The 25,280-nt window shown below is 37.3% G+C and overlaps 1 protein-coding gene and 1 long non-coding RNA gene across 5 annotated transcripts; one reads left to right on the forward strand and one right to left on the reverse strand.

Moving 5' to 3' along the window:
• Window positions 1–234: 234 nt before the first annotated feature.
• Window positions 235–24,387, reverse strand: LOC115333299 (inter-alpha-trypsin inhibitor heavy chain H3-like). 4 transcript variants are annotated; one of them, XM_041118828.1, is made up of 23 exons: window positions 24,286–24,375; window positions 20,064–20,087; window positions 18,743–18,909; window positions 17,598–17,702; window positions 17,014–17,176; window positions 15,955–16,065; window positions 15,189–15,314; window positions 14,507–14,623; window positions 13,536–13,701; window positions 13,075–13,200; window positions 12,643–12,824; window positions 11,126–11,311; window positions 10,021–10,160; window positions 9,465–9,619; window positions 7,627–7,632; window positions 6,840–6,866; window positions 5,904–5,951; window positions 5,160–5,273; window positions 4,368–4,572; window positions 3,104–3,276; window positions 1,353–1,464; window positions 1,095–1,252; window positions 235–731 (listed from the first exon to the last, which is right to left on the reverse strand). In XM_041118828.1, exons 1-22 carry the CDS (start codon window positions 24,373–24,375, stop codon window positions 1,123–1,125), a joined length of 2,673 nt encoding a protein of 890 aa, XP_040974762.1. In that variant the 3' UTR covers window positions 235–731; window positions 1,095–1,122. The 4 variants fall into 4 exon arrangements, with proteins under 4 accessions (XP_040974762.1, XP_029851928.1, XP_029851930.1 ...); XM_029996068.1 differs by lacking the exon at window positions 235–731 and having other exon boundaries at window positions 756–1,252; window positions 24,286–24,387; XM_029996070.1 differs by lacking the exons at window positions 235–731; window positions 24,286–24,375 and adding an exon at window positions 20,303–20,359 and having other exon boundaries at window positions 756–1,252.
• LOC121232484 lies at window positions 7,244–14,893 on the forward strand. The gene is made up of 3 exons (XR_005930994.1): window positions 7,244–7,345; window positions 8,151–8,267; window positions 14,854–14,893. It is a non-coding gene; the product is annotated as an uncharacterized LOC121232484 (long non-coding RNA).
• Window positions 24,388–25,280: the final 893 nt, after the last annotated feature.

Here is a 25,280-nt window from a genome sequence, read left to right on the forward strand (position 1 = left end):
TGTTGCTTTTTTGTTCTGCTCTACCTTTGTTCTTTCAATTTAACCCATCACATCTTAAGTCATCTCTGGTTTTCCCACTACACTCCTCTTTCCTCATGTCTGTCTGCATTCTAGTTTCCCACACACTGACTTTCTCTCCTTGACATATAACAGTACAGAAATTTTCTACTTTGCCATGTGAGGCCACAATTGCCTTGCTATGCCTGATTTGATTAAAAGAAAACTCAAAGTAAATAAGAAATCTGCTTATTTTTTACTTTAGAACTAATAGCTTACAATTTCCCCAATACAAAATGAATATATAAATAAATGGGACACTTCTTGCCCTGAAATAAGTACATAAATTCTGTTACGGGAACAGAGGGAGGAGTTTTACTGCAAGACAGTAAGGCTCTTACACAAAAAAAGATACTGTCCAAAAGATATCTACTATTACTTAAATCTGAGTGCTGTTTGGAACTGTGGCATTTCATTAATTTATAAAGATATGGGCATTCAAAAGTTAAGTTCAATTAAAATGCTAAAATACAGATTTCCTGGATGCTAACAGTCATCTCAAGTGATGGCACCGCACCAGCCCTCAGCACTATACAGTCACGTGGTCAGATGGTTTTAAGTACTACTGAATTATCCTGAAATATGTGCTGGTCTGTCAGCTGTCCTCTTGTGTTGAATTTCAAAATACATCTGGCATCCTGGGCTTTGTGAAACCAGAATGAAAACATTGATAGCTGTTGGAATAACACAAGAAAGCATTAAGTACTGATGTTTTTATTTAAATCACTCCTGACACTCAGTTATTGATTCAAAATTGGATAAAATGTTTCTGTTATATTTTACAAAGTAAAATTTTAAGTCATAATTTTAAAACTAGTAAATTAAATCAGTAAAATGAGTGTATTTCAGGGGATGAGTGATATCTGTGCACACAAGCAGAATAGCTGTTTAGCACTTCAGATTTGATCAAATGTGCAGTAAAACACTCTGTGAGAATCCACCATATCTTGGCATTGCCAAACACGGTAAGCTTATATATTTTTAATAGTTCTTCAACATTGAAAAATACTATTCTTTCAGACAAATACTCTGTATACCCATGAATTTGGAGGAAGCTGTAGCTGTTTAAAACAGACTGGAAACAATATAGTCCGTATGAACACCATCTATCAGCCCAGCTCCATTGTTATGAACAAACCAGCAAGGAATATCAACGCCATGCTTAGGATCTCTTCTGTAATCCTTCTGCCAGCCCCTGAAAGGGAAGATACAGTCATGGAAGCATTGAAGCAGAAACTGCACTTTGACAAGGTAATCTTTCTTAAGTCTTTGCTAAGGGCTTAATTATTTTTTACCTTGTTACTGTCAGTTCATTGTTTTTAACAATCATTGTGGCATCTGGTTTCTTGGGATCAGACCCAGGATGAATTTCAAGTATGGTGAAGTCAATGGGGTGGAAAAACTGTCCTAAAAATAGAAGCCAAAATTAGCATTTTGGGCATGTTGCACACATTAAAACAGAAAGAAACCAAACAGAAACTCCAGAAATTCTTTCTACATGCTGTTTTCCATGTCCCCTCAGGGTTTTCAATAGATAAGCAAACACCAAGTTTTGTGTAAGGTTGAATGTATGCCTATGGTATTACTTACTTTTTATAAACCAGAATTCTATGCATATCATCTGGATCTAAGTTCCAACTTCTGAGTGCACAGTAAAGTTAGCCTTTTCTAGATATCCTTCAAGATGTCCTCATTTTGTGTCTTGTCTATTCAGTTGTATTTATTACATACTCTCCAAGTCTTTAGCTTTTTTTTAATCAAATAACGATAAAGAGTGTTCATCTCTGAAATTTTCGGATGTGATTATGCTCAGAACAAGGCTGACTTCTAAGGAATTTTCATACCCCTGCCAGAATTAGCTTTCACACACTTTTGCCCTCTCTGGGCTGGTGCAGGATGCTGCTGGTGCTTTGAGTGCTGTAATGAGCACAGATTTTAGATTACTTAGTGAAGTACAGAAGCAAACTCAAAGATGATGAAAATAGTGATGAGATGTGTAAGTCAGTGAACTGTAACATGGTGTACCCACATGTCACGTGGGCTTTTGCAATTTTCTTGCTACTTGCAATTCACACCATAGCAGAATAACTTCTGTGTGGAGAAGTCCTTTAACCTGAGGAGACTGGAGCAGGAAAACATAAATAACATTCTATCCTTATGCTGCTCTTTTTCTGTTTAGTTATAGCATTTCCCACGACACATGGATTTAACATGTACTACCACTGACACCTTGGCTCACTCTCCTCAGGCCTCAAACCGCATACCAAGACCAAAAAGAGTAAGTTCGCAGCAGTTCATTATTTTCCACGGTGAGTAAATTTATTGACCCAAAATGAACGTTTGCTGCTCTTATCTGATTTTGTAAGTGAAAATTGGAAGGCAAGGGAAAATGGCTGCTATGTGTGTATTTTCCAACGGACAATGCACACCACCAAACCCACCACACTGGCAGAAGACAGGATTCAACGGGGTCAAAATTTTGAATCCTGAATTACCAACTTCTCCTTATACTAGAATTAAGAATGTTAGCTAACATGAGGAAAATCTTAGACGATACAAGGCATTCTGTGATTTTAATATATGTTAGTAAATCAAGATATACCTTAACAACAACTTTTCTTACAAGGATGCACTAGCTGAGGTTTGGCAAATTTTGATTGAGCAAACATACATTTTCTCAGAGTGCTTGTACTTAGGAGAAAGTTGATAAGATGAAAGGAGAGATCAAACCATCAAAGAGACTGGAGGAATAGTGTAGTAAGAAAAAAGAAATCTGTATGTGTGATTTAGCAAGATAAAGAGGTTTAAAGACTCCAGTGAGAACAATGGATGGTAGTGCTTTCAGCAGCAGCAGAGAAATTTATGAAAAGATAATGCATAAAGTCTGAGCCCAGAATATTTTGTCAGAAATCTTAATAAGGCCAATCAATGTTATCTCAGTTTCCTCCGCTATCTCAGTTCAGAAAGGCTAAGTATAAGACTATGTCTACAAATTTTGTAGCCTCATAAGGAAAGACAAGCACGAAAACACTAAATGAAGTCATACCTAATAATCCATGGGTCTGTTCAGACAGTTTATCACTTTCCAATGTATATAGTCCTAGGAAATCTTGGTGGAGAGGATGTTTCTTCCATACTTGGTGCAAAACAATAACAAATGAGGCACTGCTGCCCATTGAGAGCACCAGATTTTTTTTTCTGTTAATTATCAAAGTTAAACTGAGGAAAAAAGAAAAACTTGACTTAGGGCATTGTGCTTCCCAGACTTAATAGCAATGAGAAGAAACTTGAGAAGAAGAAACATGTCCAATAAACAAACATGGCTTTATAAATTGCTCAGTGTTTTTCAAAATAGAGGTTTTGCTGCCTAGTTTGGTCCGTGTGAATCTGTCTGTGTTCCCAGACAGTCCAAGACTCATACTAAATTACACTGTAAAAGGTTACTTAGCCTTTAAACTTTTCAGCAAGATGTTTCTACTAAAACTCATCCTATAACAGCACAATTAATCACAGATAGGTTAGTGATATGTAGATACAGCACCTCATGCTCAGTAATAAAAATGTTATTAATAAAACCATCACTTCCTTGCCTGGATGCTACCTGATACCTTTTCCTTTTGTCTTTCAGAAAAGACAACTCCTGAATTGTCTAGGTTAGTGCTAGGATAAAGATTTGCTTCTGATTGTGTTAGTGATCATCAATGTGGCTATCATAATAAAACAAGCATGCTGTATGAATAACAGTTCTGCTCCCGTGCTCTTTCTGTTGCAGTGCCATGCTTTGAGAAGGTATTCATTTTGTTCCAGGTACACAAAGAAAATGTATATGAGGAGGAGGAGGAGGAGATGCTGCCCATTTCTTTCCTAAACTTCCTTTTGCACGGGTATAAATGATTCTGTAATAGATAGATCTCCAGCTGACAGGGCAAAATGTACCTATTCTATAAATATCACAATTCCCATTTCTTAAAATGGAGATTGTTTACAGCACATTATTATGTCTTTGAAAGATTACACACTATGTCTAAAGTTACTCTTGAAATATTTGCATTAAGCATAATACCAAATCTAGTTTTACCTTAGTCATAGTAATAGAAAATCAGGGAAAATTCTTCACTTTTTCCAAGCAGAGGAATTTATGAATAATCATTCAGCAGTTACACAACAAAGTAGAGAACAGAATCCAGCAGGACTTGAATCAATTTCTTTTGTATATTCAGATAACGAACCTTAAAAGTACATTATTGATCAACACTAAAAAAAGTGTAGAAAGTAATACAGGAGCCTGATGCTCTTTCTGTAAGCCTTACCCTTCTTGTTGCAAGGTGACTGAGTCAAGCCAGGTGAAACCTGTTTTTTCATTGCCATTCTGAATTGTGATCTTCTCAGGAGTTACTGTCAGTTTTAAATCCAGGTGCTTATTTGCAATGCCAAGTTTTCCAAAATATGTGTTTTGGATCTTTGCATCACTATTTGCTCTCTTATCACCAATGAGTTCTCCATTGACTGTGATGCCTAATATAAAAAGGAAACATCAAATATTGTTTTATAGATAGGACCTGATCAACTGATATCAAGGAGTGTCATGGAAATTTAACAACAACTCAAGGAAACAAATACATGTTGAAAAATAGATCAGAATTACTTGTGCATGTGTGTACCAAAGTAGAATAAAGTTCTGGGGCCTGTTCAGTGGATTTCCACAAAGACAACAATCACTTTATCAAGAAAAGTTTAGTATTTCCTAGAGCACAAAGAGTCTGTGATGGGCACAAATAGCTTGTGTGACATAGGTCTCTCTTTACTAGGTATTCCATGAAATGGTAACCTAAGGATTATTTTATTGCTTGTATTACTACTCACTGAGACAAATTATGTCTCTCAACTCTCACAGTGGTTTTCAAACAAAGTTGAAAAGTTCATTTTGCTCCAAGAAGTGAAAACACAGTCATGGTAAAGGTAGCCTATCACAGCTACCGGAACTCCTACTAACTTTGCTGGGAAAAAAGCTTACATGGTATAAAAGAGAAACAGCCTTTAAACATAAGACATTTTGTTGTAAGCATCCTGATTTAGTGTATTTAAAAAAATTTAAAACTCACCTGTAACTGGGTCATTTATTAAATTTAAGATAGCACCTGGGTTTTCATTGATATTGAAACAAATGGCATCTTCTTTTTGTGGCACTGATATAATGAAGTGTGGGTCTCCATCAACTGTGAAGGCAAATGACTGGTATTTGTATAGTGATACACAGGTTCAAAGTTCCACATGAACATTTAACATTGTGGCAATGGAACTGCTGATGGTGGGCGCCAGCAGGAACTGGTCCCTGCACAAGCCACATGCCCAGCTTAGTCCAGCCCATCCTCCAAAGGAGTGGTGGGGTCCCAAGGAAGCTGCTACCACCTCCCCAAAGTGAACTACGGCCTTTTCCCCCTCATCTTTCCCAGGTACATGACGTATATCCTGTGTCTCTTGACCACTGCAAGATTTGGCACGTGGATTGTAGGTTGAGGATGGCCACCTCTAAGTGCTTATCTCCGAGGGCCATTAAAGTACTACTGCGGGCCGGAAGTTCATCTGAATAGAGAACCGGCAGTTATGAACACAAAGCCTGCCAATGGGAAGGAGGACTAAGAAAATGACCACATATAATCTCAGTGACTTGATCTTTAAAAAACATTTAGAGATGTTTAAAGTAAATTAAAATACTAGCTCCTTGGAAATAAAAGACGGCTGCATTTGTGGAAGGGAATTATCTAAAAGACTCATAAGAATTGTGCAATTTAGTCTTAAATACCCTCTTCTGTTCTTCTTCTAAGCACACTACTCAAACTACTCACCACTAGTATACCATGTGGGGTGTGACGTATATAGGTAAGATTGTGGAGCTGCAGAGAGTAAAGGAAAAAAAAAGTTAGAAAACCTTACATCAAAATGGAATATTTACACACTATCATCTGCACAGTACATGTAAGATGTCAGGAATTTAATATGCTAGGTAAATTGCTAATTCCATCCTAGTTTTTAAAGCATATAGTCCATGGAATGACAGTTTGTGCCCCTTTTGAATCAAGCAAACCTTCAGGATACAGATTTCACTTGTAGTCTAAATTGCTTTAAGGGTTTCCACAAGGCCCAAGTAATGTATATGTAGGACACAAATGTCTCAGAGTTAAGGATTCAGCTGTCTATCAGCAAGGATGTGCAACATCATCCATTGAAAACTTTTGAGGTTTTGACATTTGTTTTTTTCCAGAATGAATTTAAGTCTTTTCAATGAAGACTTGAGAAAACTAGACAGAGGCAGAGATTGAGAGAGACTGAGACTAATCTCCAGAGCAAAAACTTAAATCTAACTCTCCTATTTCCACGATTGCCCAACCAGCACTCTGAGAGTCAGTTGCTGTCTCTCTCTTGAATAAAACAGTTTCTTTCTGTGTAAGTAACTGAACTTATTAATTTAGCCAGAGATGCTGACATCACAGGAGAGGCAAATTCAAATCCATCCTCAGTTCTTGAGAAACAGCTTTCAGGAAAAAATGGTGGTTTGATGAACTGGTATTTACTCCTTAAAAGCTATTTAGCTGAAACTTTTTCATCTGGTATTATTCAACCTTTAAGTGTGTTTTTAGCAGTGAGCAGAATTTGGAAGTATTTGTTAAAATACAGTTGTAAACCCAGAAAAGGCAGTTTCTATCTCTCTGGTAATTTCAGTTGCGTGAATCAATTCTTTTGACAGATGCTGCTTCATTCAGAAACTTAAACTAATGACTTACCCAGTGTAACACCTGTGACAGCCTGTGCTGTGAATGAAACAGAATGTTTTAGACGCTAGAAAGAATAAAAAACCAATCTTTCCCACTTCCTTCCTTCCACCAAACCCAACTCCAAAATCTTGTAATTATGTATAAATTTCTAAATATTTAAAAAGAAAAACTTAGTCAAAACAGTTTATTTAGTACTGCGACAAAGCAAATGTCATGAACAGGCAGAAAGCACACCCTACTTTTCAGCAAACATGTTACTTCTCCAAAGGCATGGGGTTTGCTCTGTAAGGGGCTGGGACAACCTGCTCTTCCCCGATTCCTCTGTGCCATCTTGTTCTAAACTGTACTACTGGGAAGTCAGTAAGATTTACCCACCTGCTTCCACATTTTTCTAGTCTTCTACTCTTTTTACATCTGAAGCTATGGAGGGGTGTCTGAAGACGGGCTGTGTGCTGAAGAAGTAGCAATCACAGCATCAATGAAGACATCTCTATATGATAGACTGCTACACACAGGTATCTGGGAGCCAACAGTGCTAGCCCTGGAAAGCAACTTAGTTGTACTGGGCCTGAATTTGGTGATGGTGGGATGCTGCAGTTATCAGAGATGGGGGAACCACACTGAAAATGGTATTTACAAACTTTTCCAGCTGAAAAGTTTTTAATCTATTTATAACACAGTCTTGATTTATTCACCAATAATTTTATAAAAATATTGCATCCTAGATCAAGTGATGCAGGAAATAGATCTCTAACAGTTAAAAATATTAAGTAAATTTAATAAGAAATGTACATACCTTCAGCTGTTACCATGGGTAGGTAAGAAGTAAAAGGAAGAAAAAGAGAAATTTACAGTTTCAGTTGTATGATTAAACATGAAGGATTCTGACACTGTTAAAACATATTCTAAGAAAAAAATTAAAAACTGTTTGACAATTCAACCAGGTATCTTCAGTATTTTACAATTCCATTTCTTCCCAATGATACAACTCAATATTTGTAGATCAAACAGAAACCCACTGAAAGTAAAAAGCTGTTACGTGGGGCAGCAAAACTGCAATTAATTATGCATATGACAAGAGGACTATTAGTAATTGTTTTATTGTTATGCCATTTCCACATTGCAAAATGTTCCTTATTGGTTTTACTCTTTTGCAGTTTTCAAGGCATTTGATTCATTCTACTAAGACTGACTGGACGATTCAGTAATCTTATTTGTGAATCTAGACTCTAGAGTGTGTAAAAATTATTTTCTTTTCTTATACAGCAGCAGTGTTTTGAGTATTTTCTTCTATTACTGCTCTATGCTTTCTATATACAGAGATGATTTACTTGGAAAGAGGTTCAGAAGAGGGCCTTTGTACTACAAGTACCTGGAAAGGGAAAGCAAAGAGCTGAAGATCAGTCTGAGTGGATGCCACTTCTGTCAGATGTTTGGGTAAGTTTCTCCATCTTATGGAGTCCAGCTGTAAACTTTAAAGTCATTATGCTGTATAGTGACTTTAATGTTAAATTAACCATGAAGCGTTTTTATGTCAGTATCCCATTATGATAGTTATGAAAAATAATGCAAAAAATTTATTACCAGAATGCTTGAAGAATTATTCAGAATTGGAGGGCACTTAGCAATTAATTGGTTTCAGGACTTACTCCAGCTGAAAGAAAAACCCGCTAACCTCCAGCAAGCATCTCTGTTATACTAAAATGCCATAAGTTACCAGGCCAAATTCAAGACATGAGAAAGTTTTTTATCTAGAAGCCAGATGAGAGCCCACAGAGAGCCTGGGAGGAACTTTTAGGGGTCCTAAGCAAAAGTTTGAGGAAAAAATAATGGATGCTAATAGAAGAGATCGGAAAGCCTCATGAAAGGTTTGTCAGACGTGTTGAATGAGGGAGAGATGAGGATCGCCCGAACAAGACATACAGATAAGGGCTTTGGGGTGTACTGCACAGATAGCATTTGCCTTATTTTGCTAAAGAGGAATAGAGTCATTTTGTTTCACACAGGTTAAACAAAGAGGCTGAACTGTATGAAAGCACAGCCTTTCACTGAGCAAGTAGTTAATAATTAGCCAAAGTATCAGAGGAGTTGAGAACAAATTGTGCACCTTCAATATAATTGCTTCTCTTTCTGCAATATATATGAATACTGTGTTTTACAGATATAATCTCCACCTTTTTACAAGCTGATATATCCTGCATGAGGAAGATCTCATGCAAATTTTCCCCTTTAATGTAGAAAGATGTTACTACATCTACCCCTAAGCTGAAGTATGTAGAAAAATAAAGGAGAAAGTGATGTGAACTAAACTGAATATAGCTGGACTATTAGATTAGAAATGCTTCTTGGGTTTGGGGTTTTTTTTGATGTAGTATTTTATATATTTAGCTTAAAACACAATTATTTTGAGTTTATAGTATTTTGCCTGTATGATTTAGTAATGAAGGATGGTTTGATAGAAATGAACTTTACAATGAAAAATAATTTTGCATAAATCATACACGTGCAAGGCCTGGAAAGTAGATTTTTCAGATATATTTTTCAAACTATGCCCACATGAAAGCCTTTCTTTAGGGGAACATCAAAGGAACACTTGGCTTCTCAAATAAAGTAAAATTTTGAAAATGTCTATACCTTCAATGGGTTTATCAGCAATCCCATCTTGATTGTTATAGTCTTCTGGCTTTGTTACCACCATGGATGTCAGTGGCGTTACAAACTTGTATTTTAGTGAGAGATCCAGGGCTTTGGCTGTAAGATTCTCCTTTTCTTCTCCTGTAGCTGCAATACTGAATACAGGTAGAGACTCCTAGCATCAATGATTGCTAAATTGCTCACTGAACTCTGGATTAAATATTTTTCTTTGAAGTGAAGTAATTTCTCTGCAGCTAATTTATTGATGAGGAATATTTGTTACAGTCTAAGAGCACTTCTGATTCTACTGGCTATCCAAGAAAAAGGCAAAACTGTGCTTCATATTTGCAGTAATTTAAAATTGTTTAATTTGCAACCTGAAACAGGAATACTGAGGTTGGGGAGGAGAATAGGTTGGGGGATTTTCCTTAATGTGTTTTATGCTTTCCCATTGGCACCTCAGTGTGATGTGAATTTCAGCTTCACATCCTAGCAGTTGCACCAGTCAGATGGCTTAGTGGGTTCATAGCTAAGACATTATTCTAGATATAATTACCGTTTTTCCAGGAGTTGTTCAATGGTGAGATAAGCCCAGAGCCTTTCAATGTAGTCTCCAAATATGTATTCTTGTTCCTGGAAAGCTTTATCTGTTTGCTGAGCATCTTGTTGTGTAGTATATGACAGGGCATCATTAGCCTGTTAGGAATATGGAAACTTCCTGTATAAGTAGCCAGGGACTTCCAGAACCTCCCAAAATCAAGACCTTCACATCTGAAAATCTTATTAAATTGAAAAACAGTCTGGTACTATGCAGCATGTGCCCAGGAAATTGTCAGTGTTCTATCAGGATCTTTGTTTCATTGCTTCTGTGAAGGTTAGTAGTGTATGCTATAGGACATAATGAAGTTTCCAAATTCACATGGCATTTTTGTTCATTAGAATTTGGCTACTCAGGATTTAAAGAACTTTGATTATGACACCGATTTCACACAGGAACATGTTCAAGCAGATATGCTGGCTAGCTTACTATTAACACATTATTTGTATTTGAAACATACCTAATTTCATATAATATATTTAATACACCACAGTGCATGGGGCATATATGCAGTTCACAGTATTTATGATAACATGATCTATAGTATGTTTGTGTTGTGTTTCTTGAATATCAGGTGCAATTATTTTTACAGAATCCAGATCTGGAGAGGTATTTAGATCACTTGGTTTGTATTAGAAGTAGACTTCTATTGTAAGAGGAAGGCATTTCAAATATTCAGCTGCCTTATCTATCCATCAGTTTTCTTCACCCAGTGAAGACTAGTGTCTGTGAACACCGAACATTTGGCTCCTGAAAGAATCAGGTAGAGTATTTAGAGACTAAAAAAAAAAAAAAAAAAAAAAAAAAAAAAAAAAAAATCTGTTAGCAAAGCTAATCCAGTCAACTGCACAAAGTTGTTCCAGACTGACCCTTGTATACCTAACTGAGGCAAGTAACTTGCAGTTTTAAAAGCAATGACTTGGGCTCATTTAGTTTCTCACATATGCAGTAACACATCCTGCCACTGAGGTAAAGAAATACCAGTAAATATTTTAAGTATTGCCAGCTTTGAACATTCAGACATTTTGAGTACCTTACTTAAGCCAAAGAAATCCATACTTACGCCTTCTCCTCTCACATCTACAGTCAAATGGTTCTGGTTGTTGTCTATAAAGCGCCCAGCCACCACAATCTCAGACCCATCATAGAAATGCTTAAAATTGTTTTTAGTTAGGTCTAATATTTCATTTTCTGGGTAGTTTAACTCTATATCTGTGAGCATGGGATTCGACACCTCATCATAAAATCCCTGCAGGATAAAAAAAAAAGGATAACATTTAACTACCATTGTTTCTTTAACTCATAGGTAGATCTGTATCCAAAAACATCCTGCTATTTCAGCAATGAAAACTAAAAGTGTATTTTAGAAGAAATATTTAAATATTCAGTTAAATCCCAGAGCACAAGGCCTAAAAATCTACAAATAATGGAAATGAGAAAGGAGATACAAACTCTTCAGTCTCACTAAGAGAGAGGAAAAACACCTGAGAACAACATGCTGTGGATGATGAGTTCCATCAATGTTCATCAAGAGGGATCCCAAGCTTTCCCCTATTTGATGGAAATAAGTTTCTAGATCTATTCCCTGCAGAGACAAGTGACTGAAGTGACAACATAAGCCAAAGAAGACTAGGTATTTGATTTTGGCAGAGCTTGCAATGAAATCCAGTATCTAAATTCTCTGGTGAATTTTTCAAATGGCTGCTATTGGAATGTGAGAAGTAAAGGTCAGCTCTGTACTGCCTATACCTGTTCTCATGCCTTATACAACTATAAAATGCTTCAAAAGTATAGTAAGATACATCTGCTTGCAGTAAGTTCCTAAAGACAGAATATCTAGAGCCTTTATGCTCTGTCATCCCTCTCTTCCCTTGACATGACATTAACTCCATGATCTGTGAGGTATGGGAGATATAATTTTGCTGCACACCAAAGTGTCCTTCAGAACGATGACTTGTGTCACCCTATGCCAAGTTTTGAACCCTCTTCCATAGCCCACAGTGTGGGAGCAGCTCAGAACACCTGGCATTTGTTTTCAAGAGTGAACGTTAGAATTTGTTGTGCTGCATGTTTGCCAAGTCTTTGAAGAACTAGTTTTACAAGGTCAGGTCAGAGGATGGCCTGGTGTATGCCTGGGAAGATGTGGCTGAAGACAGTCATGAGTATGTGTATGGAATATTTTTATCTTTAAGTGTTCTGAGGACTGGCAAACATCCCAGCTGAGCCAGATATGCGCTCCTGTGTTAGTAATATTGGCTGTACGCTGTTAGTTCTTTCCAGATCCTTGTTGAAACATATATAAGTTTGATTCTTTTGTGAAATAAACGGAATCTTGTACAGATAGCTTGAGCGCTTAATTCAGTTGCCGCACACAGTATCTCCCTTTTACTGTCCTTCTACTTTCTGCTTATATAAGGGAAGGGGAAAATTAAATGCAACTAATATTCTGATTACAGCAGACTCTTGAGTATCTCAGTACCAGATTACACTTTGGGATTTTGATTACTTCAAAATAAGAACATCTGTATAGTTATCTGAATTAAGGTCTCTCTCATCTAATTTAAGTGGTGATTACTGTACCTGAAGCTGTAAAGCTGCATCAGAGTCAGGATAAATCCGACGGGCCAATCCTTTATTCTCCAGCGCCATCTTCTCCAAGAAGCTGTAGTCAACACCATAGCCAAAACCAAGATTGTATAAGGGATATTTTCCTTCAATGGCTTTTTTTACATGCTCCTGAATGTCCTGAGTATTTGATATGCCTGCATCAAACCAGAAAAAGTTTGAGTTTTCTTCATAAATAGATAAAATTATCACAAAACAAAATGTGGCTAGTCGTGTTTGGATTTCTTAGGAGGCGTTATCAAAAATTTGTTTTAGTAGTATGATGCTGGTATAGTAGAATTTAAATCATGAAAACATCCAGAAGTCAAAGATGGAGGCCAATTTTAACTGAGCATTTTTTTGTTAGTTAATTCACTCACTTTATTATTCCATCTAACACAAACTTACCTACGTTTGGTTGGCCATCTGTTAACATAATAATTATAGAAGCGCTTCTCTTGGGTACAAGGTTTCTTTCATGAGCAGCATTCAGCATATCAATTCCCCTCATTATACCACCATGTAAATTTGTCACTGCAAGGTAGACATAGAAATTTGGTTTCAGCACAGACATTCAAAATACAGGCCCATTTTTCACTGAAATCTGACGAGCTCTCATTACACTAGGAAAATGAAATATTTGGATTTGCAAGCAGGGGGATGTTTAGATAGAAAAGTACCTGGACTTTGGAAACATAAGAAAAAAATAGATGTCATGTTCTGAGTAAATTTCAACTTTAGAAGTGTCCCATCAGTAATAAAAAAAAAAAAAAAAAAAAAAAAAAAAAAGCTTTAGCATTGTGTTCACAGGCTGAATCGATAAATTAATTTACACAATGACCTATTGGCAAGTCCAGTAAAGTACTTACTGCCTGCAGTGTCAATGCCCCGAACAAACTTCCTTGCTTCATCCAAATTCTCAGGAGTGGCCTTGATTAAAGTTTCTTTCCAGGTCTGTACTTCACTACCAAACAGTATGAAATTGAAGAAGTCATCTTTAATGTCATCTAAGATTTTTAGAAGTGCTTCTCTTGTCTATAAGACAAAGAAATTTAAATGTATGGTTCAACATTTAACAAAATAGGTGCTTACAGATTTTACATGATTAATCTCTCAGCATTTGGGTATTTTTAACTTTTACACAGTATGTCGTGAAAAGATTCTGAGCTTGTTCTGTCCTTGCCAGTCCCTGTGTCTATTTCACAGTAACTCCAGTGGAGTCTATTTCACAGTAACTCCAGTGGAGTCAGCCAGTTGCAATTACATCTGGTAAATCTTTGTAGCTGAGATGAAAATCAGGTCTCATGTCATGGATTGCTGTTTACACTGAGGTAAGCTGGCATGGCAAATTGAAAGTGATGGGAAATGGGTAGCTACGGGTTGGTGGAGAAGCTCATACGCAAGCAAGCGTGGATATTTTGATGTAGCATCAAAACCTGAAAATTCTGAGCGTTAGTTTAGAATGAGGACTCCTAACTATGAAAAGAGCTGCTGCTTCCCAGAGGAGACAGAATGAACAACATAGATAATGCACATAATACTGTATGCACATTTTAATTTTGGAACTGTCCAGTACATGTCACAGAGCTCTCTGGAAATGTTGATATTGAGAGTTTTGAACTAATAATATTTATAAGTAAGTAAATATGGCCTGAATGTATAGAATTTTGTTCTGCAGTAATGCTTCAAAATAGTACTTATGGTAGTGAGCATTGGAGAGGTCACAGCATAAAACCACTTGGTATAGCTTAAGCAGCACATACACACTATAAGCCACCATGTCCCTTCCATCACAACAGAGGCTCTTTCACTGGGACTCTATAGTAATGTAATAACTTACCTGTTCTATTCCTCTTCCAGACATTGAGCCACTAATATCTATTACAAAAATGACATTCTTGGGCAACTTTGGTAGATTTGTTGGTGCAAAGAAGTGTACAAAGTAGCCATTGACAATCTGAAAAACAAAATGTAAAAAAAAAAACACCCCAACTTTTGTATATTATAAAGATAAAATGGATAGAGAACAAATTAGTTTCATTTAGTGCCTAGCCCCTGAGTGGACTAAAAGGTTTTAATGGCCCCGACCAGTCTCACCTCTGTCCATGTGCCCAAGAGCTTCATTTAAGTGCAAGCCTGGGCCTTTAGCCCCTGCCTGAGCTATACTGTAATAATACCTGTCTCCAGCTGTGTCACAGCCATACCTGTTCCTGTCCATGGACTCCACTGATTTGGATCCTATCCTGCAGACTGACATCCCACCTTGACCTCGGGCTGCCTCATCACCACAAACTTGCCTGATGACCTGGACTCTCAGCTGAATTTGACTACCATCTCTGGCTCTGCCTTGCTCAGGTAGTGTGGGGAGTGGGCTCGTGGCTGGTGAAGCCCCTGAGCTGCCAGCTGCGTTGTCACACTCAGGTCCCTCTCCTTTAGGGAACAGCTGGCCCCTGCTGCTCCCTGACTTTTACTATGCAAGCTAAGGTGTTCAGCAGTTCAAAATTTCCAACTGTCAGATTTACCTGCAAATCATCTGGAGCTGTTCTCTTCACATCATATCTTACAGTAAAATCCCCATCCAAGACAGACTGTGAGCAATTTGCACAGGTTCGCTGCTGATCAAGAGTTGGCTTGAAAGAGATATGCCCCTGAAAAGAAAAGCCTTCATTAGATCTGAACCTTAATAGATGAAAATTTTCTACAGAACAAAAAGAAGTTTGTTTTTTTGTAAAACTAGCACATTTATACTCACAGACATGAGAATAACCTGTTTTATCAGGTTAGGTATTAGTTTGTATCCGTATGTACTTATGTATTTATTGATGGGTAACTGATATGTGAAGGCTGCTATCTAGAGCTTTCTTCATATGTTTACTTCCCCATCTGCCTTGGTTCAGCCCTCCACTCTGAATGACACCTTTGATAAGGCTGTTGGGCAGTCTATGTCTTAGGAATGCTACCACCTCCATACATGACAAAACTAGTTGTTACTGACTCAGTTCTTCTGTAAGAAATAGTCTTACTGCTATCTAGGTTTCCAAATACTGCTGTGGGACAAGGCCTACTAGTTTTGGTACAGTATCATGCTAACAGCTATGTGGTTTCTGAACTGCATGGAGATGGCCTTCAACTTGCTAGCTTGGAATTCAAAGCTCATTTGCACAGACAAGCCTTTACTGCATTTTCTCTGGTTTTTTTTTTCCTCTCACTTCCATTGCTAGCACTGACATTATTATTTCAGAATTATAACCATAATAAATAAATTATGGAATGCAGTAGTCATCGTACCTTTTTGTCTGAAAAAGTTTTTTTAATTATATTTTGTAGATCATTGGTGATGAATGTTCCTTCTGCTTCCAGCTCAGTGATACCCTGGGGCTCAAAGATATTTACTTCAATCTGAAATATTAATTGAAAATTCATTGTCATTGATTACCCCACAATATATCACCAACTTAGCCATTTACAGGAGGATCAGCAGGCAACTACAGATGTGAAAGAGGGATTTTCGTAAAAGCAAAAGAAATTTACTTCTGTATTTCATAATGGCAGTCCAAATCCACACTTGTGTGGACACACCATCAGCCAAACAGGCCTTTTTATACATAGAAGTTAAAAACAAAGCTAGAAACAAATAAACCTTAATAGAAATATAATTTGTTTGACAGCTAGATACTAGAATTTTGTAAAATGTCAGTAAATACTCAAGTCCTTCAAAAATATAACCCAGCTGTTATCTGTGAGTTGTGCCCAACTTCACCCTATATTTCAGTATGCCTTCTATCATAGTGTCTTTAAAATAATGCTGCATAAATTCTTATAGATGCTGAGTTTTGTCATGATTTTTACAAAGCATTTTCTGGGTATACAAAGGAGAAAAATTTTGCCTTAGAGCTGGGTTTTAGTAAGGCAGACAGGAGTGATCAAACACAAGTTTTGGCACACAAAAGCTGCAGTATTCTAGAATGCAATATATATACCACTGTAATTTAAGATGATGTAATTTCATGGCGGTGTGAGAAAGGTGTAGTTTATGCTATAAAGGCATTTATAAAAGCTATTAGTCTTCTATTTTACCCCAAGGCATCGTAATGGCTTTTTCAGGTTTCCATACATCATTTCTTTTGGAGGGTTAGTCGCTGAGCCAATTTGTCAGGCTTACAAATAAAAACCTGCACTAAAGCATACTGGTGTGGACTCCCCATGTGATTCATTAGAAATATTATCACGGGCCTTTAGCTCACCTGTGAACCAATGGGAATGACCATGGTACTCCACTTTCAACAGATGTACAGAATTTCATCATCTCTTAAGTTACAGTCCAATTTGATAAAGTTTGCCATTTACCTCAAAATCTTTGACAAGCTGCTTTGGTTTTACTTTGATGAACATCTCATATTTTCCAAACTGTCGCTTCAGCAGTTCCTCATATGTAAGTTCAAAAGTGACTTTACTGGCTGCTTCAATGTTGACGGAGACAGTGAATTTTTCTGTTTTTCTCCCTGAAGCTCTGTATTTAAGTGGGTAAGAAAAAGAATATTTTTATCCTCTTTCACAATATTTATTGTTTGGGTTGGTGGAGTATGATTTTCAAAAAGGAGTAAAACAAAGATGGGACTTTTGATCTATTGCTAAAATCATACCCAAATTGTAGAATTTATTCAAGTTTCCCAGTGAGCTCAATCCTAGGAACAGGTCATACAAAGTCAGTGAAAGTTGCAGAAACAGTCTTTCCATAACTGCAGATACTGCCTGCTTAGTCAGAAGTTATATTTCCCTCTTCTAATTTATACTACAATAAGTCTAACTTAATGATTGTCTTTTGGTCCTGTAAAAAACAAACTTCAGAAATATGCCAGAACAAAGTATTTCCAATCTCACAATTTGCTATGGCATGATGGTGTGGAAGCCACACAAGACATCATTCTTACTTGACAAGACCAGCAGTCTGTCCCTTTGAAACAGCCTTCTCATATTGTTTTTTTGCAACTTCTTTTTCCTTTATGGTTCCAGGATAAGTGACACCATCAATTGTCCTGCAGATGAAAAAGTCCTAGTTTAGCTGAATGGTTTGCACGGATACATGAAAAGTTACTGCAGGCAATTCTCTGTTTATTGATTGGTTTGCTAAAAAGCACTTTCAGTAATCTGATATTGCCAAGATTTGAGGACTTTCACTGAAGCTAGTCTTCTCAGTGAATTTAGCTGGAATGAAGAGCTCTGTGCTCAGTATCTTAAGAGAATCTAAACCAATTTTTACTTTGAAAATTTATTAGATCAAAACTGGGCTGACAGCAACACTACTTACACCTGCCATATTCCTACACTTCAGCAGCTTGACCATCTTGTCTCATCTAATGGCAAGCCAACTCTCCGGATGAGAATCATCTGTCCAAATGTAGCTGTCTACAGCTGAATATTTCATCCTTAGAGTCCTTACACCATTAAACAGGCATTTCTCATAGGGGATTAATCTCATCCTATAATAAAAGTTCTACATGCACTAAGAGTAGTTGTGCCCTAAAAGCTACTGTTTCTTTTCACTGAAAATAAAACAGGCATAGCGTGATTAGCAGAGATCGCGGTGTTTAAACTGAACTAAACCTCATAATGGTGTGAGAATTGCGTATTATTGCAACTAAAGGTACAAATAGAATTACTCCTTTATATTTCCTGCCCTTCATTCAAATATGATTTTTAAATGAAGAGATAAATTAAGATATAATGCCATCAGGGAAATTAAGTAATGGAACTTTTCTGGTTTGATAACACCAGAGTAAGTAAGTGGTATTTCTGAAAAGGTGAAGGGCTCGCCAGAGAAGATTCTCCCATTCCCTGAGGTCCATGATGACGAATAGAAATAATTGAAAATTAGTCATCTTTTCTATAGATGTACCAATGTTTGCCTTTCTCCAAGTATCTTGCATGTTAAGTTAATAGTACCAGAAAATTACTCAGCAGGCATTTAGAAATCTATCAAATGGCAAAGTAAAAATGAACATTTGGGTTCAGTTTCTCCTAGTTGCGTTTGCACAGATTTTTAGTCTTTGCTAACAATATTGTAAAGATTACATACATGCTGAAGTTGGTAATGAAGGCTGTCTTAGGGAGTTCAACATCGAAGAAGACTTCTTTGTGCACATTTCCACGATTGACAGCTCGACTGGTGATGACATTGTGGGCAAATCGGGAAGTTATTTTACTATCAATTTTCATGCTATAGATTTCTATCCCATTGACAACCTGTAGATTGAAAAATGGAAAAAACCCAAAGAGCTAGCTGTTACACTGATGTCTGTGTTAATCAGCCATAATCACATTTTTAAAAAGAAATCACGGCAGGACATTCTATCGCTCCAAAGCAAAACAGGAAAGACCTAATCATAAGAACTGAAGCACAGCTGTGTTTCCTTGGATATCTATCTCACTGCCACCACAATACTATTCCATGAGTTATAACTATAGCCTCTTTAACAAAATACTACCACCACAGCAAAGATACTGCCATTGTAAGAATAATTTTTTTTCTCTACCGAGACTGTGACTTTTATTTATGATTAGTCAAAGAGCAAACAACTTACTGCTGCCTCACTGTATTAGTGACTGTAGTTATCAGCTTAGTGGATGACTCCTAGAGCAGGGATATAAATAGTCATCTTGTTTAGAAATAGACCTAAACAATTTCAGATGGCTCCAAATTCCATTTTGTGTTATTCTCAACTTCCTCACAACTGGGGCTTATTTTTCTTTAAACAAGGAAATGGGTAGGGCAATACTTATTTTCTTTGAATGCTCAGGTATAAGGTTGCTGGAGAATATATGAAAGCATAGGTAACAATAGATGTGACTCCTTAGGCAACTCCACAACAATGTCTGCTTCTTGCAGCAAAACCAGCACTGGAAAGAACCTTGGAGTTTGTTTGGTGGGCCTGATCTCTGGTGGGTTGATTAAGAAGGTCCCCAAACAGTCAAAGCATTTAAACGTTGCTGGAGTCCAGGTGCCAAGTGGAATCACCTCAGGGATGAGGTCTCTTGCCTTCCTTAGAAATAACTACAACATAAAATAAAAGTAGAAATAAAACCAACATAGAATGGATGTCAGAGATACAGAGGTGACTTCACAGAACTTTGCTATTTATTCAAATACAACGAGGTTAAAAATAACTTGTTCATTCTCCTTCCTTGTCCAGGAGTTTCCATCAGAGCTTGGAAAGGAACTGTCTAGTTAGTCCTACTGCCTAAAACAAGCAACTCTGGGCTACTCCCCTCATCATACACAATCAGAAATATCCATTTGCTCAGACTGGACTCACAGAAACATGTTTTGAACACAGTAAGAACATTCTTGTCACTATAAATCTTTCTCAATACCCTGGACAAAACCAAGCCTTACTCACCAAGTCATTATCAGCATTTCGCTTCTGTAAAGAGAAAAACAGGGAAAAAAAATCATGACTAAAGTAGGAAAGCTGCATTTAGAAATAAATCACTTAGCACCTATGTAGTTGTCTTATGCTTCCAAGTCAAAAAAAATTGTCCAGGAGAAGGAAGGCTTGAGAAAGGTCCTCATTAGTAAACTGAAGTAAATCTGGGGGAAAAGCAAGGCATCTGAGGCAGGTATAATTATTTTGCTTACCGTGTTCCCAGTTTTGGTGAATCTTCTGGTTTTCATTTGATGTTAGTGCATCTTAAATATCAAAGGTTTGAAAGATAAGTTAAACTTTGAATGTTGCTGATTTTGTATTTTGGTCACGTGACACAAGAAGAAGTTACCTTCTTTCAGCTGAAAAACAGTAATGGACTGCCTGAGAGATGAGGGGAGAGTGAGGGGAAAAGAGGCTTGAATGCTCAGTGCCATTTATATTTAAATGTCGTCGAGACTAAAGAACGCACTAAAATCTGCTTAATGTGGCTTCCTTGAGTACAGGTTGGCTGTGTGGTAATGTCAAAGTAAAAACAGAGTATCTTGTCCTGAGGGTGACATCTTTTTCTTGGGAATTCCTCTTTCTGGGCCCTGTGGTACATATTTTGTCTTTTCAAACTAATTCTCCTTTGGAAGAAAAAGGGGGTTTGTATCAAAGCATAAAAAACCAGTTTGCACATTTTTTTCCAGTCACACACACATCCAAACTATCAGGCATCCTTATACTCTTTCAGACTTACTCCTAAATTTTTCCTGTTTCACCCCAACAGCCTGCCATTCTAACATGAATAGGTAAGATGGTAATTTGGCAGGCTAACAGAAAGGAGAGGCGGTCACTGTGAAAGGCTGCATGGAGGAAAAAAAAGCCGTTAGAACTTTTTTTTGGCATATTTGCTCCCAGAGTAGGTGCAAATATCAGAAGCTCTACAAAAATACCATGTACTCTCTTCTGAAAGAGAGAACACGCTTCAAATGTACTTACTGAATCATGTTAAAATAACAGCTTGTGTAATTCAATTCCTGTAAGCATAGCTGCAAATACCTTATCTCTTTTGGCTCTAAGAGCCTCATGGGTCACATTTTGTGCAAGCATGTTTACCTGCTCGGCCAAATAGAGGGGTGAAGACACAATAAAGTAGCAAGTCAGATACACATCTCAGGTACATTTAAGGCTTTTGTTACCTTTCACAGTTAGGAGTTTTACAGGTTGGAAACTGAGACACAGAGGGTTATTTTTTATTTTGGAGTTTTTTTCAAGACACTATATTAAATCTATGGTAATGCAAGGTTTTTTGGGGGGAGGCTTCTCAGCTTCTGTAAGAGTCTGGCCAAAAAGTCTGTGCACGTTTCTCTAGGTTCATCTTTCAAACTGTTATTGCCATACAGGTGATTTCTGTGTGTACGTCTCTCCTGTTTCAAAAACGTATGTGGGCTTTTTTAGTGCCTGTGTAGAGTATGTTATCAATTCAGATCCATCCTTTCCCAAACTGAAATTATCTTTTCTATATCTATACTGTCATTATGGCTAATCATTTCCCCTTACAAAACACAAACTGAGGTATGGACCCTGGGAAATGAAAAGCTGGAAGTCACTGAAATGTTAGTTTGGTTGGTACAAACTTTTCCTTAAAGTGGAATTACCAAGCAGTTTAAGAACACAAAAAACTTCAAAAATGTGTTCTTTAGTTACAAATTCTGCAATTCTGACTACTATCGCCTAAATTAAAAGATACTTTACCTTCATTTAACTTTCACGGAATTGCTGTTGTGCACATTCTTTATCAGAATTATGGGTTCTACAGTAGTTTTGAAAGAGTTCTGTTCTGATTCTGTAAATATTTTGGGGGGTACCCTGCCATTCTCATTGAAAAAGAAAATACAGAAAAATGTCTCAGTGAAAGGTAGTCTATTCAGAATTAGTCACTTCGTACTTGGGCTGATCTTCAGTGGAGATACTCAAACCCATCTGGACATCGTCCTGGACTACCTGCTCTAGCTGACCGTGATTTGCACAGCGGAGTGGATTAGGTGACTCTGGGATTCTGTCTTTTTTTTTTTTCATTCTTAATGATTCACTTGGATATAGCTAGAGACCTCACTAACATCAAGGTCATTTTAAGCTATGTGGGCAGAAAGTGATAGTGTCCCACTAAAAAATATGTTATGCAATTCTAGACCAAACTGAGATTTTAATATCCTCTAGCTTGTGTAATTACAGTTACTTGATAAAATGTTTCTATAGTATTTCCACATATTTGCCGTTGCACCAATTATTATAATTTTTTTTCAGTTGTATAACAGTAACAAATTCTGCTTTTGTTTAATACTGTTTTGCTGTGGCAACAACAAAGAATACAGGTGCAAAAAATCTATAGAAATTGGAGAGGAAGAGCAGAGGAAAAAAGAAATTTGAACTCCCAAGAGAATAGGGAGGGACAAGAGGGCTCCCATTACAGTACTTCCTGAAAGAAGCCCTGATTTTACGGCTTGGGAAACTAAAACACAGCATAACTAAATGATTCAGAAAAGTCTGTACAGTTAAATTGAAGTGACCTCTGGGAATTCACAACACTGAACACAACACTGATATATTTGCATATATCGCTAAGTACTACATAGGAAAAATAAGGCATGAAAATTCTTTCCAAATCTACAGCAACATTAAAGATTTCATCATCCCGAGTGATGCTAATTGGTTATCACAGAGAAGAAACCATAATGCAGCTAAGCTATGAAAACTAAACTTCCTTGTGAGCTATGTAGGAGTCTCGCTGCTGCCAAAATGAGAGGGCCATAAAAGGAAGGCCATATCATCGCTACCCATGCTTTGAAGGCTTTGAATATGTAGTTCTACAGGTAAGTTTTTAATCTAGAAAAAACTTTCCTACCCTTAGTAGCTGCATGCATAGGAACAAGGTGTACAAGTGCATGTAGGGATCTTTGATTCGGATTTTTGTTCAATTTTCAGCAGAACTGGGTCTGCCAATTGTGTTTACTTGACTATGGCTTTAAAAGCAGGTTTGACAGCTTCAAGGTCATCAGCCAGCCAGACTTCCAGCCATGCTTCATCACTCCTCACTGGCAGAGAGGGATGGGGACTGAGACCTTCACACTTACATAGCAATCTCCTCCATTCCAATCAAATTACATTTGCATAAAGTATATAACAAAACTGGGAGAATCAACTGACTTTTCTGTAGTGTTCTGCATGTATGGATGGAGCATTGCACAAAGCTTTGGCCATTTTCCATTGAGAAAGGCTTTAGCATTGCAAGACATACAGAGAACAACAGGTAGTATGGTAATCAGGAGGAAAAAGCTACATTATATCTGGGCTACATAATGGTTAAATAATAAGAATCCATAGCATCTCCAATTTGCAGCAGTAAATCTCAAGCTGATTTTTAAAAGTTAGATACGTTATTATCCTGATTTTCCAAGAAAATGTCTTGGCAAAGACCATAACCTAATCAACAGAAATTGACTGTAAATTGTTTCGTCCTGCTCTACCCACTAACCTACAATGCTCCCTAAAGACATTTGCCGTCTGTAATTTTTCATTGTATGTAACTGCTGAAAGAGAGCAAAATAATTTATTGAGGTGAGGAGTAGTGGCTGACAACTTAACTGAAGAAAATTAGGCAGAACATCAGGAAGCACTGCCTTACTCAGAGATCCAGACAAAAAAAGAATGGCCCCTTTGAGGGAGAGAGAGATATTTCGTGTTACGCTAACATGCAAATCCTTTGAGAAAAATCCTACCATGTCATTTGGATAGTAGACATATTTACCTGGATACCATGTTACATCCGTTTTCTGCTTCTTGGAAGCATCTTTTCACTGTTATTTTGCATTGCTTTACAGGTGCTAAAGTCAGTTCCCAAGCTGCACCAATTGTTTTACACATTTAAATATAAGACAGCTAAAACATTTACCATTATGTGATGATGAGAGGGAAAATAGAGGAAAGTGATGCTTTTAAAAGACAGATAGGAGAGCTTCTTCAGAGCTGATTCAAAACTGAGGCTGATTAGAGGTAAACTAGTCTGAGTCCCAAGTCTGATCTTGAGTTCACTGGTAACAGAGAACACAAAGCTCCTGGTGGCAGCACTGTATGAACTGTCTGATAAATGTTGATATATGGCAGGAAGTTAATCTATGAAGAATGGGAGCCCCATTCATGGTTGATTACTTACCTTGATGTTTCTGACATGTGCTACCAAAAAGTCTGATGAAGCAAAGGCAGGAATCAATAAAAAAATACAAAGCAACAGATGGTTTTCCATTTTGGAAAAAAGTAAGGTTCCAATCTGAACGATATGCATAAATATATAATGCTTTGTTTACTGAGTGTTAATAAATAACCCAGTGTGAAAAGTGGGATTAAACATTAGGCATTCAGGAAAAACCAAATACTGAATTTTGAATTTGCATAATCTGCAGAACACAGTTACAAAATAGCGTTACAGAATTTACAGAATATTTCAGCGATGTCTCTTCTATGTAATATCTCCAAACAGAAATTCAACAGCTGTTTCTGTACCAGCAAATGAGATTGACCTCTGCTCCCGACTCACCTCTTTTCCAAACGAAAACCGTCATCTTTCTGATACCTTCTTAAAGGCTGTTCCTGGCTCAAATTTATTACAGCCATAACAGAGCTTGCAGTCTCTTACACCCATTTATGCTCCTCTTCAGAAACTACCTCCTGTAATCCTGCATATCACTCAGGTACCCAGTTTAGGTATCATTATTTGACATGTGTCCTGACTAGTCCAGAAACTTTGTATTACATGCTTTCCTATTCATTGTCATGGCTGAAACCCAGGTCCAAGCTCCCAGGGTCTTGCATCTTGCACAATCAATACCCATTCAGCCTGCTGCTGCAAGGCCCATTTTCTTTATTTGTTATCTTGACAGTGTTAATTCTCTCTTAATCTTTTCAACTGGTTTCATCTCCTCCGTTGTATGAAACACAAACTTTGAGGTCTGGGAGCTAAATGCTCAGTGATAATAAAGTATTCAAGTTCGCAGAATTTGGGGTATTTTCTGTTTTTCCTGAAGTCAGCTTTCTGAGACGTGCAGCTGTGTGAGGGACACAGGACAGGTCCAGGAGGTCCTTTTAAACCAGTCTGGAGCTTTTTTAACCAATTCTCTGGCCCATCCAAAGGTGAGAGGATGGCTCTGGTGA

The sequence above is a fragment of the Aquila chrysaetos genome, chromosome 20 (genome assembly GCF_900496995.4).
Source record: "Aquila chrysaetos chrysaetos chromosome 20, bAquChr1.4, whole genome shotgun sequence".
NCBI lineage: Eukaryota > Metazoa > Chordata > Aves > Accipitriformes > Accipitridae > Aquila > Aquila chrysaetos.

What these genes read in the sequence shown, in the direction of transcription:
- LOC115333299 (XM_041118828.1), bottom strand. Translation starts at nt 24,375, where the DNA reads ATGGAAAACCATCTGTTGCTTTGTATTTTTTTATTGATTCCTGCCTTT. An exon ending in TTCATTACCAACTTCAGCAT is followed by an intron (nt 17,703 to 18,742) that starts GTATGTAATCTT and finishes TTTCATCTGCAG; the next exon opens with GACAATTGATGGTGTCACTT. An exon ending in CCCCACATGGTATACTAGTG is followed by an intron (nt 5,274 to 5,903) that starts GTGAGTAGTTTG and finishes TTGCCTTCACAG; the next exon opens with TTGATGGAGACCCACACTTC.